Here is a 12,500-nt window from a genome sequence, read left to right on the forward strand (position 1 = left end):
TACTGCTACTTAATTTATCAACCCTGAAAGGATGAAAGATAAAGTCTACCTCGGCGGAATTTGAACTCAGAATGTAAAGATAGACAAAATACCGCTAAGCATTTTTCCTGGCGTGCTAACGATTCTACCAGCTTGCCACCTTTAATAATAATAGTAATTATGATGATGATGATGATGATGATGATGATACTTTTTACCATCTGGTACTTCCTGCCACATGTTTGTGAGGGAGTCTTATTACTAATTAAACTACAGCATCCAACTTATTCTATCCATGCTGGAAATCTGGAAGACTCATCATCATCATCATCATCGTTTCAACCTTCACTTTTCCATGTTTGCATGGATCAGACAGATTTTATTGTGGAGAGCTTTTGACAGCTGCATGCCCTCCCTGTCATTAACCTTCTTCTGTTTCCAAGCAAGGTAATATGTCCTCATGGCCAGACATGTTTTCGAAGAACACTGGAAATGAATGGCATTGCTTGTATGACAATGGCATTCATTTACGACAACTACACGATCTCAAGACAAGGAAACACAAGCATATACACATTTACACATACATGCAAGCACGCATAGATACATACATTCATTCATACATACATACATACATACATACATAGCAAACTTCTTTCAGCTTCCATCTACCAAATTCACTCACCAGGCTTTGGTTGGCCCAGGGCGATAACAGAAGACACTTTCTCAAAGTGTCACTCAATGAGAGTGAACCCGAAACGCTGTGGTTCATAAGCAAACGTTTTAACCACACAGCTATGCCTGTACAAAATTGATCTTAAACTTAACATCTGAATGTAAAGGAATGTGGCTGAACGCTGCATAGCATTTTCTCTATAGCTGTACTGATTCTTTCACTCTGCCACCCATAATATTGATAATGGTTTTTTTGCTGCTTCTTTTTTTTTTTTTTTTTTTTTTTTTGTATAATGGCAAATAGCCATACATTTTCCAGGTGGATACTGTCAATTAAATCCAGTCTGGTGTTTGACTTGTAATTACTTTATCAACCTGTTGTGGACAACTCTCGGCTCCATCGTTTGTTTTTTGATCAAATACAACATTAAAAGCCTTGGCACTAATTATTAACAATAAGTGACTGTCATGCTGTTGTACACAGAAGTTCAAAAAAAAAAAAAAAGAAAAAATGAAAATAAAAGAAAAAGAAAATCTAAAATATTTGGTGCATCTGACACATTGTTATTTCTACCAATCAAACAACTCCATTGTATCATGTGTCTCTTATCTGTGGCCACCATTTTTCAATTAATAGAATGGCTAGCGTTTGTGCATCTGTTCAGTTCTTCCAGTTCTTTTGACCTTACCTTAATAAATAGTCTGGTTTACTTTATTTTTAATTTTTTTTTTTTTTAGAGATTGTCATGGGTCCACCCAAGCCATCGTTGGGTGGCATAGTAGAAAGAAGAAGAAAAAAACTGAACAATTCTCTCATACACTCATTTCATTTTCTGATTTAAAAAAATTTTTTATTGCCCACAAGGGGCTAAACATAGAGGGGACAAACAAGGACAGACAAAGGGATTAAATCGATTCCATTTACCCCAGTGCATAACTGGTACTTAATTTATCAACCCCGAAAGGATGAAAGGCAAAGTCGACCTCGGAGGAATTTGAACTCAGAACGTAATGGCAGACAAAATACTGCTAAGCATTTCGCCCGGTGTGCTAATGTTTCTGCCAGCTCACCGCCTTTCATTTTCTGTCACAAACACATAGCATCAGAAGAGGCTCATTTGCACTTGGATAACTTGTAAACTGATTGGAGATGGAAAGTAAAATATTCTACACAAATTTATACATTATTTATGTTATCACTCTTACAATTTGGGGATTTGATTACAGATGGAAAATAGCAAGTTCACACAAATTCATCTTTCATTCTCTGAGATTATCTATACAGATACAGAGACACATGGATAAACATTTTTATATTGTAAATGCTAGCCTTTGTTTCTCACTCATTTTAACTAGATTTATATGTTCTTGTCCTTAGTTAGCCCTTGTAGTTGATTTGTATGATTTAACAGAATAAATATGTTGTTGATTATTAACACACAGTCTGCTTCTGTCTTATCCTTATCAACATCAGATAATATTTTACCATAAACTACTACTGTTAAAAATCCTGAAAGTCTAGTAGAGTTTAAAGCAAAGTTAGACAGCCACACTCAAAATGGTGTATTTTACGTGCCACCTGCAGAGGAGCCAGTCCAGCGGCACTGGCGACGATCTCGCTTGAAAGTCTTATTAATAATCATTTCTACTATAGGCACAAGGCCTGAAATTTAAAGGGAGGGGATTAGCCAATTACAACAACCCTAGTACTCAACTGGTACTTACTTTATTGACCCCCGAAAGGATGAAAGGCAAAGTCAACCTCAGTGGAATTTGAACTCAGAACATAAGGACGGATAAAATGCTGTCCAGCATTTTTTACCTGATGTGCTAATGATCCTGCCTGCTCATTACCTTAATATGATAATAATAATCATCTTTACCATAGGCACAAAAGCCTGACATTTGTGCAGAGGAGACTATTTGATTACATTGACCCCAGTACTCGACTGGTACTTATTTTATTGACTCTGAAAGGATGAAAGGCAAAGTCAACCTCTGTGGAATTTGAACCCAGAATGTAAGGACAGACAGTATGTCATTAAGTGCTCTGCTCAGTGTGCTAACGAGTCAGCCAGCTTGCTGCCTTAATCATAATAATTATAAAGATAATAATTATTTCTAACATTAGCACATGGACACACAGGCAGTCATACACATATGTACGCATATACATGTACACATGTACCCATGTACACACATACAGGCAGATATAATCTTTGCAGATAGAAAAACACTGGGTACTTATTTTTCTTTATTTATTTACATGGACTTAGGAAAGTTACACCCTTACAAATAAACATAGTTGTGTGTGCTCATGTGCACACACACACACACACACACACACACACACAAACTTGAAGAAAGCACACCATTTGGGGTACATATTTTGCTTAAGTTTGAGATGGACTTACGAAAATTGCACATACACACATACATGCATGCATGCACAGACACACACACACACATACAGAGAGATTCTCACGCACACTTGTAGATACTGACACAGGGTGCATATACACAGCAGTGGTTTGTATGATAATTAGATCATTAGTGTTGAAAGCACTGAGAATTCAATGTACATACATACATATATATATATATATATATATTTATATATATATATATATAATAATAATAATAGTAATAATAATATTAAACAACAGAGATTCTAGGAGATATTTCAGATTGTCTTCAGCTGTTGAGACAAGAAAAATAAACAATTTAGATTATTATTTAATAACAGATATTTATATCAGTCTATATATATATGTGTATGTCTACACGTACGCGTGTGTGTACACACACACACACAAATATGTAAAGAATGTTGCTTGTTACATTAGTTTCACTTGTGGCAGCTTCTTTCCTCTTTTACTTGTTGAAGTCATTGGACTGCAGTCATGCTGAGGGGTTACCCGCCTTATAGAGTCTTAGTCAAGCAGATCAACTCCATTGCTTATTCTATTGGTCTCTTTCGCCAAACTGCTAGGTTATGGGTGCATAGACATATCAACATTGATTGTCAAGTGATGGTGGTGACGAGGGACAAACACACACACACACACACACAACAGGCTTCAGCACAGTTTTCTATCTAACAAATTCATTTGGAGGTTGTTGATTGGCTGGGGCTTTCACAATTAGGAGATGCTTGCCCAAGGTTCTGTGCAGTGGGATTGAAACTGAAACTGTGGCTCTCACGGGTTGTAACTGATCCTGTTTGGAATTACTGCTCTCTTAGGTGGTTGTAAGACTATGTCCCCTTTTTGGCAAGGCTTCTATGGTTGGATGCCCTTCCTATCACTTTATTGATTGTACTGGGTGCATTTTATTATGGTGTCAATAAGGGTAAAGGGTAAGGACCCACTCTGATCATAAATGACCATGGGATTGCACCTAGAACGTTCCCCTCTGAGGTACAAGTCTGGGTACGGTTGTTTATGGACAACCATCAGTTGCCCATGCATGCCATCCTCCCCTCTTCATGCCACTGATGTTATCCAAGAGAAGCTTGGATAAGCTTGAAGCTTACTAGCTTCCTACACCTAGATCCTTAGATTTTAACATTGCATATCATTGTGTGTGTGTGTGTGTGTGTGTTTTTATGTTCACTTATAATAAAAACAATTTTACTTTAATCTGAAGGGTTACTCCGTACTTTTTGTAGAGTACAAGTTTATTAGTTTTCATCAAGAATAGTATCGACTAGTGGCTTTGAAGTTTCAGCCTACTAATCCATCATCTATCTATTCTATATATATACATATATATATAAGTATGTTTATATATATATATATATATATGTATGTATGTTTATATATATATATATATGTATGTATGTTTATATATATATATATGTATGTATGTTTATATATATATATATGTATGTATGTTTATATATATATATATGTATGTATGTTTATATATATATATATGTATGTATGTTTATATATATATATATGTATGTATGTTTATATATATATATATGTATGTATGTTTATATATATATATATGTATGTATGTTTATATATATATATATGTATGTATGTTTATATATATATATGTATGTATGTTTATATATATATATATGTATGTATGTTTATATATATATATATGTATGTATGTTTATATATATATATATATGTATGTATGTTTATATATATATATATGTATGTATGTTTATATATATATATATATGTATGTATGTTTATATATATATATATGTATGTATGTTTATATATATATATATGTATGTATGTTTATATATATATATATGTATGTATGTTTATATATATATATATGTATGTATGTTTATATATATATATATATGTATGTATGTTTATATATATATATATATATGTATGTATGTTTATATATATATATATGTATGTATGTTTATATATATATATATGTATGTATGTTTATATATATATATATATGTATGTATGTTTATATATATATATATGTATGTATGTTTATATATATATATATGTATGTATGTTTATATATATATATATGTATGTATGTTTATATATATATATATGTATGTATGTTTATATATATATATATGTATGTATGTTTATATATATATATATGTATGTATGTTTATATATATATATATGTATGTATGTTTATATATATATATATGTATGTATGTTTATATATATATATATGTATGTATGTTTATATATATATATATGTATGTATGTTTATATATATATATGTGTGTATGTATGTTTATATATATATATATATAATATGGATAGATAGATAGCTATTAATATGGATAATGTTTGGGTGCTGCCTTATCAGCTGAAATGATAATTTTGCCAAGTTATATATATATATATATATATGTGTGTGTATAAAACAGCTGTTTTTTTTTTCTTCTCTATTGATAGATACGTCAGGGGAGGAGTACTTCCAGGATAAATTACCCGATGAAGTGATGCTGAAGATTTTTAGTTTTCTATTAGAGTTTGATTTGTGCCGAGCTGCTCAAGTTAGTAAAAGATTCCGTACCATAAGCAATGACAGTGAATTATGGTAAGAAACAACTCATTTTCTATTTAATAAACACCACATCTTTTCATGTTTGATAATCTTTTATCAATTTACTTATTTCAGTCATTTGAATGCTTCCACGCTGGGGCTCCTGCTTCAAGGTTTCTCATTCATTATATCAGCCTAGGTCTGTTGTAAACCCCACATCTCATAAGGCTTTAGCCTAACTCGGTTTCTATGACATATAAGTGACAGAGATTGCAACACTCTCCCTTGAACAGGATGTTGGTCTCTTGCAGGGTGAACTTCTCAGTTATTGCTGGAACTCAATTTACAGCTGAGTGAACTGAAGCAACATAAGATGAAGTATTTAACTCAAGAACACAATGCACCACCTGATCTAGGAATCAAAAACCATAATCTCAAGATCATGAGTGCTATACCCTGACTACTTGGCCATGCACCTTCTATTTAATGGTAAATTAAAACCTGCTACATGCTGACAGGAACAATTAAGTGATCCCTCTGACAGGTTTCCGCATAGTTTCCCCTCTACCATATCTTATCTCCACGGTCTTTTGTCAGCCCAAAACCCTTGTGATAGAAGACATTTGCTCAAAGTTCTTTGCTGCTATGCAATGGGAGCGAGCCAAGAATCCTGTCTATTGTGAAGAATATGTCTTAACCATACCGCATGCCGACTCTTCCTTACCCTACCTCATTCTCATGGTCTTGTGCCTATGCTAGAAATCAATATTTATTTCTAAAATAGATTAATTACAGCCATTTATTTGATGAATGTTTAGTTTTGTTTTTGTTATTTTCTCCTTCTTCTTCTTTTGTTGAAGAATATTTCAAGAAACTGGAAAGAATCCAAGTCTAAACCAGGAATCTTTGAAACAGGCAGGAGATAAATATTTCATAGAATCTCTTATCTTTTATGTTTGGTTCGACTGTTTAGTTTCTGATCCTGGGATTAGTTTAGTTATTGTCTGTTGTAGTTATTGTCTGTTGTAGTTATTGTCTGTTGTTTGTCTGTTTGAGAACGACTGAATGTAATTGTTACTCAATATTTCTTTGACAAGGCTGTCTGCAGTTAAATCGGTTGGTTGGTATCAATTACTCCGAAGGTCAGACTCTACAGAAATCTGCAGCGAGCCAGGTGTATTTTTTTTTCTTTTTTTTTTTCGGTTTTCATTAACATAGCCATTACTGGAATAAGTGCTTTCTTGCAAGATATATTTTATCTGCTCTGCTGTCTGCCTGTTAGTCTGACTTGTCTAAGCTTGCTTTATTTAAGTCTGCCTTTCAACTTAAGGTTTTCTCATGTTACATGTTACTGTTGTGGCTTTTTGATGAGGTAGTCAAGAGTTGTCTGAATATAGGTCAGTAAAAACTTCATCTACACTTGGGATCAGTTCAGAAAACTCTTTTATTAATGGCCCATTTATAATTTTTTTTTCTTTTTTTTTTGTTTTTTTTTACATTTGCCCTTGGCCAACATATTATATCATATTTTACATATAAATGTATCCCAATGTGTCCACCCATTTCTATTACTGACAATGCTTATGTAACTGGAAACCCAGCAAATCATGACAAAAAATGACTTTCTGAAATTCATCAACTATTCGTTGGTTCATTTATATTAAATCCATTGACCCTTTAGCATTTAAACTGGCCAGGAATGGCTGTTTGGTAGCTTGCTTACCAACCACATGGTTCTGGGTTCAGTCCCACTACATGGCACCTTGGGCAAGTGTCTTCTACTATAGCCTCAGGCCAACCAAAGCCTTGTGAGTGGATTTGGTAGACGGAAACTGAAAGAAGCCCATCGTATATATGTATATATATGTATGTGTTTATGTGTTTGTGTGTCTGTGTTTGTCCCCCCAACATCGCTTGACAACTGATGCTGGTGTGTTTACGTCCCTTTAACTTAGCGGTTTGGCAAAAGTGACCGATAGAATAAGTACTAGGCTTACAAAGAGTAAGTCTGGGGTCGATTTGCTTGACTAAAGGCGGTGCTCCAGCATGGCCGCAGTCAAATGACTGAAACAAGTGAAAGAGAGTAAAAGAGTATATCTGGCCCAAATATTCTACTTGTTTTATGTTCAAACTGGCCAGAGATGGCCTCTCACACTTAACCTACAATGTCATTCTAAATATAAACACACACCTCATAAAAATCCTGAAGCCCACAAGTTAATGCATGATTACTTCAAAATAATGTGAACAAATAAGACTTATGTTTGACAGAAAGCTGAAGGGTTAAATATGAAAAGTTACTGGTAAAAGTCTGAGGCACATGGACAATGAATACATCACAGGCCTGCTTATAAGGCCACTGCCTACTTATTGCCAAGTCCTCCTTCACGCACACTGCAATGGAGCAGCTTGAGAAGAAGCTACCTATCCATAGATACGAGAGATAGGGGAAAGATTATAAGGGGTAAGCAATCAGTTGTTTGTTTGTGAAAGTTCTTTCGTCTCCCCTTGTGACCTTTTCAGTGATTTTAGTGACTCCCACTTTTGCTCCAAAGCCTGCCTTGCAGTGAGAGAGGAAATCAGTGAGTCACTGAGTCACTGAAAAGGTTGCGAACAGTGACTGAAGAAGTTTGACTGACAAACAACACATTGATTGTTTAACCAGCACATTAAAGAAACGATTGATTAGTTATAAGGGCTAATTGTGCCAGTGAAACCTTGCTGACATTAATTACAATGATGTTGCTTTCCCTGAAGTTAGAGAGAGAGAGAGAGAGAGGCAGACACATACAGACAGATGGACAGATACAGACAGAAAGCACTGATGTGTGACATGCAATCAAGGTCTCCAGTAGATCTGGTTTCATTGGTATTACACTACTGGCCACCACTGAAGTTAACAGCACACGAAACAGTAATGATTAAAATAGAAGCTGTGTACATTTATATGTAACATATTTATCTTTTATCTTGTGTCTTTTACTTGTTTCAGTCATTAAACTGTGGCCATGCTGGGGCACCGCCTTGAAGAATTTTTAGTTGAATGAATTGACCCTACAATTTTTTTTTTTTTAAACCTGGTTTTTATTCTGTTAATCTCTTTTACTGTATCCCTAAATCATGGAGACATGATCACACCAGCATCAGTTGTCAAGGGATAGTGGGGAACAAACACAGTCACAAAGGTGCACGCATGTGTGCACATACACGTCCATACACACAAACTTCTTTCAGTTTCATCTACCAGATCCAACCACAAGGCTTTGGTTGGCCCTGGGCTGTAGTAGAAGACACTTCCCCAAGGTACCATGCAGTGGGATTGAACCTGGAACCATGTGGCCAAGAAGCAAGCTTCTTACAACACAGTCATGTCTGCGCCTATTTGCATACATTCATATATGGAATATATCTTTGCTGCAGCAACTGTCTTGGAGAAATTCTCCTTCTAGGCTATATATGTAAAAACATACCAAGCTGATGTTGCTGGACTGGAAAACATTTGTTTCTGTGTAGTTACGTTTCATTAGTTACGGACACTGAATCCTCTAAGAACCGCTGTACTGTAAACAGCAAAATGTACACTGACTGGTGAGTGCTAAGTTTTATAGACAATAATTAATAATGAAGATGGCTATTTTTGACCATTTCCATCATCTTTTGAATCCTTTGGTAACATAAAAGATAGACCAGTAATTGATAGAGTCAAAGAAGTACTGGGGTCGATTTGTTCAACTAAATTTCTTCAAGGTGGTGCCCCAGTATGACTACAGTTTAAGGACTGAAACAATTAAAAGATAAAGAATAACTGCCCCCTACTTTCTTTTCAAGATACTTCATATCCCTGACTGAATTATCTACCATATCATCATCATCATCATCATCATCGTTTAACGTCCGCTTTCCATGCTAGCATGGGTTGGACGATTTGACTGAGGACTGGTGAAACCAGATGGCTACACCAGGCTCCAATCTGATTTGGCAGAGTTTCTACAGCTGGATGCCCTTCCTAAAGTCAACCACTCAGAGAGTGTAGTACACAAGTATATATACACAAGTATATATATATATATATATATATTCAATCATTGTTAGAACAGAACGGTTAAATTCGGTGAAAAGATTTGGTTGCTATGTCTAGCAGCCTGACCAACCACATAGAGGTTTCCTTGCTGGCTTGCAGTTTGTCCTGATAATAGATGGTTGGCATTGAGAGTCTACCAAATGTCGTCAGTAAATGACTATTCTGTCTCGTTAGACTTAAAAAAAAAAAAAAAAAGACCTTCTTGCATCAAACATTAGTTATTTGTTCCAAGCAAGTTAACTAATGTTTTCATTAATGCAATTTATTTAATATGCATAACAACTGTCATAAAGCCAGGAAAACAACTTCCTCCTTCATTTGACATCTGGCTTTTTTCATCTGTTTCTTTCTTGTTTTTTTTTCTTTTTTTATGAGAGTTTTATTTTTGTTTTTTTTTATCATTATTATTATTATTATTATTATTATTATTATTATTATTATTATTATTATTATTATTATTATTATTATTATTATTATTATTATTATTATTATTATTATTATTTTTATTTACTTTTTGTAATTTATATATAGAGAGGGAGACAGTAATTCTAGTTGACAGTTACTGCTTTATTGATTTATTGATCTTTCATCCTTTTTGTTTCTGGGGGCTAGCAAATCTGAATTAACATCTCAAATAGCTAATGAATAATATATATATATATATATATATATATATGTGTGTGTGTGTGTGTGTGTGTGTGTGTGTGTGTGTGTGTGTACACAGACACACACGCAAATACACACACACACATATCTCAGTCTTCATCATTCAATGTCCATTTTTCCAGGCTTGCATGTGTCAGACAGAATTTATTGAGGCAGATTTTTTCTAAGGCTTGATGTCCTTCTTGATGCCAACCCCCCCCCCTCCCACTTATTTCCAAGTCAAATAATATCTTCCCATTGCTAGACATGTTTTCTGCACAGGACTGAAAGCGAAGAAACTTACAACCATCACGTGATGTCTAGACAAGAATACACACACACACACACACACACATACATACACACACACACACACACACACATACATACACACACACACATACATACATACATACACACACGTAATATTCTTTTATTATTTTACTTGTTTCAGTCATTTTGACTGCAGCCATACTGGAGCATTGCCTTAAAAGGTTTTTTAGTCGAAGAAATCAATCCTTGGGACTTATTCTTTGTTAGCCTAGAACTTACTGTATCAGTCTCTTTTGCCGTACCAAATGGGAGATGAAGCCCAATGAATGACTATACTATAAAACAAAGTTAAATGCTTTTTCTAGGTGGTGCTATTAAGTTAGTATATCTGTCTGTCTGTATATATATAATAAACTGATTGGGCCTGTGGCAGGTACTTAGATGGTTCAGTGCCCAGGAAAATTCATTCATGAAAGTCTATAAGCCTTTACACATATGTATACATTGTTGGGGGATACACTGTATATATATACATAACATATTGAGGTCTTGCAATAAATATTTGTACTTCAATAAGAATCCATTTGATTGCTACAAGCATAATGTATATCTGCCTGTCAATGCCAGCATATATGTGTGTGTGTGTGTGTGTGTGTGTATTCTGTGTAAATTAAGAAACGGTGATGATTGGAAATTCCGTAAATAATAATTATACGGTTTAAGCTTATAAGTGTTCACTGTGTATTGGCTATAGAAAATAGTCAAATGCTGAGCATATAAGCCCTTGACAAAAAAATATGGGTATTAGTATGTGTGGGAATCAAAAAAATATAGGCGTGGGTTCGATTCCCACATGTGCTAACAGCCATCGTTTTCTGTTGAGGGCTTATATGCTCAATATTTGACTATTTTCTATAGCCAATACCAGCGAACGCTTATAAACTCAAAGTTTATATAATTATTATTTACAGAAATATATATATATATATATATGTATGACACTTCTTCAGCGATGCTAGCTAATATATATATATCATCATTGTTTTCACCATTTAATGACTGTTTTCCATGCTGGCATGGGTTGGACTGTTTGATAGGAGCTGGCCAGCTGAAGAGCTACCTAGGCTCCATGTGTTTTGCCTAGGCTCCATGTGTTTTGCCTAGGCTCCATGTGTTTTGCCTAGGCTCCATGTGTTTATGCGGTGCCACATAAAACACAAGATTAAACCACATTTGAAGACTTAAGACACTTGTGCAGCAGAAACATGTTAGAATTTTATATGCTGAAAGTAAAATTTTAATTAAAGATGTATAATTCTTCATTCTTTATTATGTCTATACACACACACACACACACACACACACACACACACACACACACACTTAAGCACATGCACATGCCAGTTAGTTGACATTAACATAATGTATATATTAATGGTCAACACCAGTATAATATATATATATATCATTTCATTAATGCCAACATAATATCAGTTGGTCAATGTCAATACAATATACATCAGTTAGTCAACACTGACTTAATGTAAGATTTATTAAATGTAATATAACTGAAATGGAACACTCGAAATGTATAAAATATGAATAATGACAACATTCGTGTTAAAAGTCATCTACTTTGTTAAGAAAGAACTAATTATTCAATTAAATCTTACAGTATATATAACACTGTAGAATATATATTGCGTTGTCCGGAAAGTTTGTGCCGATTTTTAAAGAAAGGAAAAGGTCAATAAATAATTGCCATTACATTTTTAATCAACCAAATATGAACCATTTTGTTCAACAATGCGTCTCCATCTTTCCTTTAACTTGCAAATACCCTCTTCCCAAA

The 12,500-nt window shown here is 34.2% G+C and overlaps 1 protein-coding gene across 1 annotated transcript in view; it reads left to right on the top strand.

The window, feature by feature from the left end:
- Positions 1–12,500, top strand: part of LOC106870484 (F-box only protein 11) — a 173,336-nt gene that overhangs the window by 95,204 nt on the left and 65,632 nt on the right. Inside the window, exon 3 of the mRNA XM_089359471.1 lies at positions 5,559–5,703. Coding sequence (XP_089215597.1) covers positions 5,559–5,703 — 145 coding nt within the window. The remainder of the gene's footprint in view (positions 1–5,558; positions 5,704–12,500) is intronic.

Source organism: Octopus bimaculoides, chromosome 11, assembly GCF_046866305.1.
Source record: "Octopus bimaculoides isolate indiv1 chromosome 11, ASM4686630v1, whole genome shotgun sequence".
In the NCBI taxonomy this organism is placed as follows: Eukaryota; Metazoa; Mollusca; class Cephalopoda; order Octopoda; family Octopodidae; genus Octopus; species Octopus bimaculoides.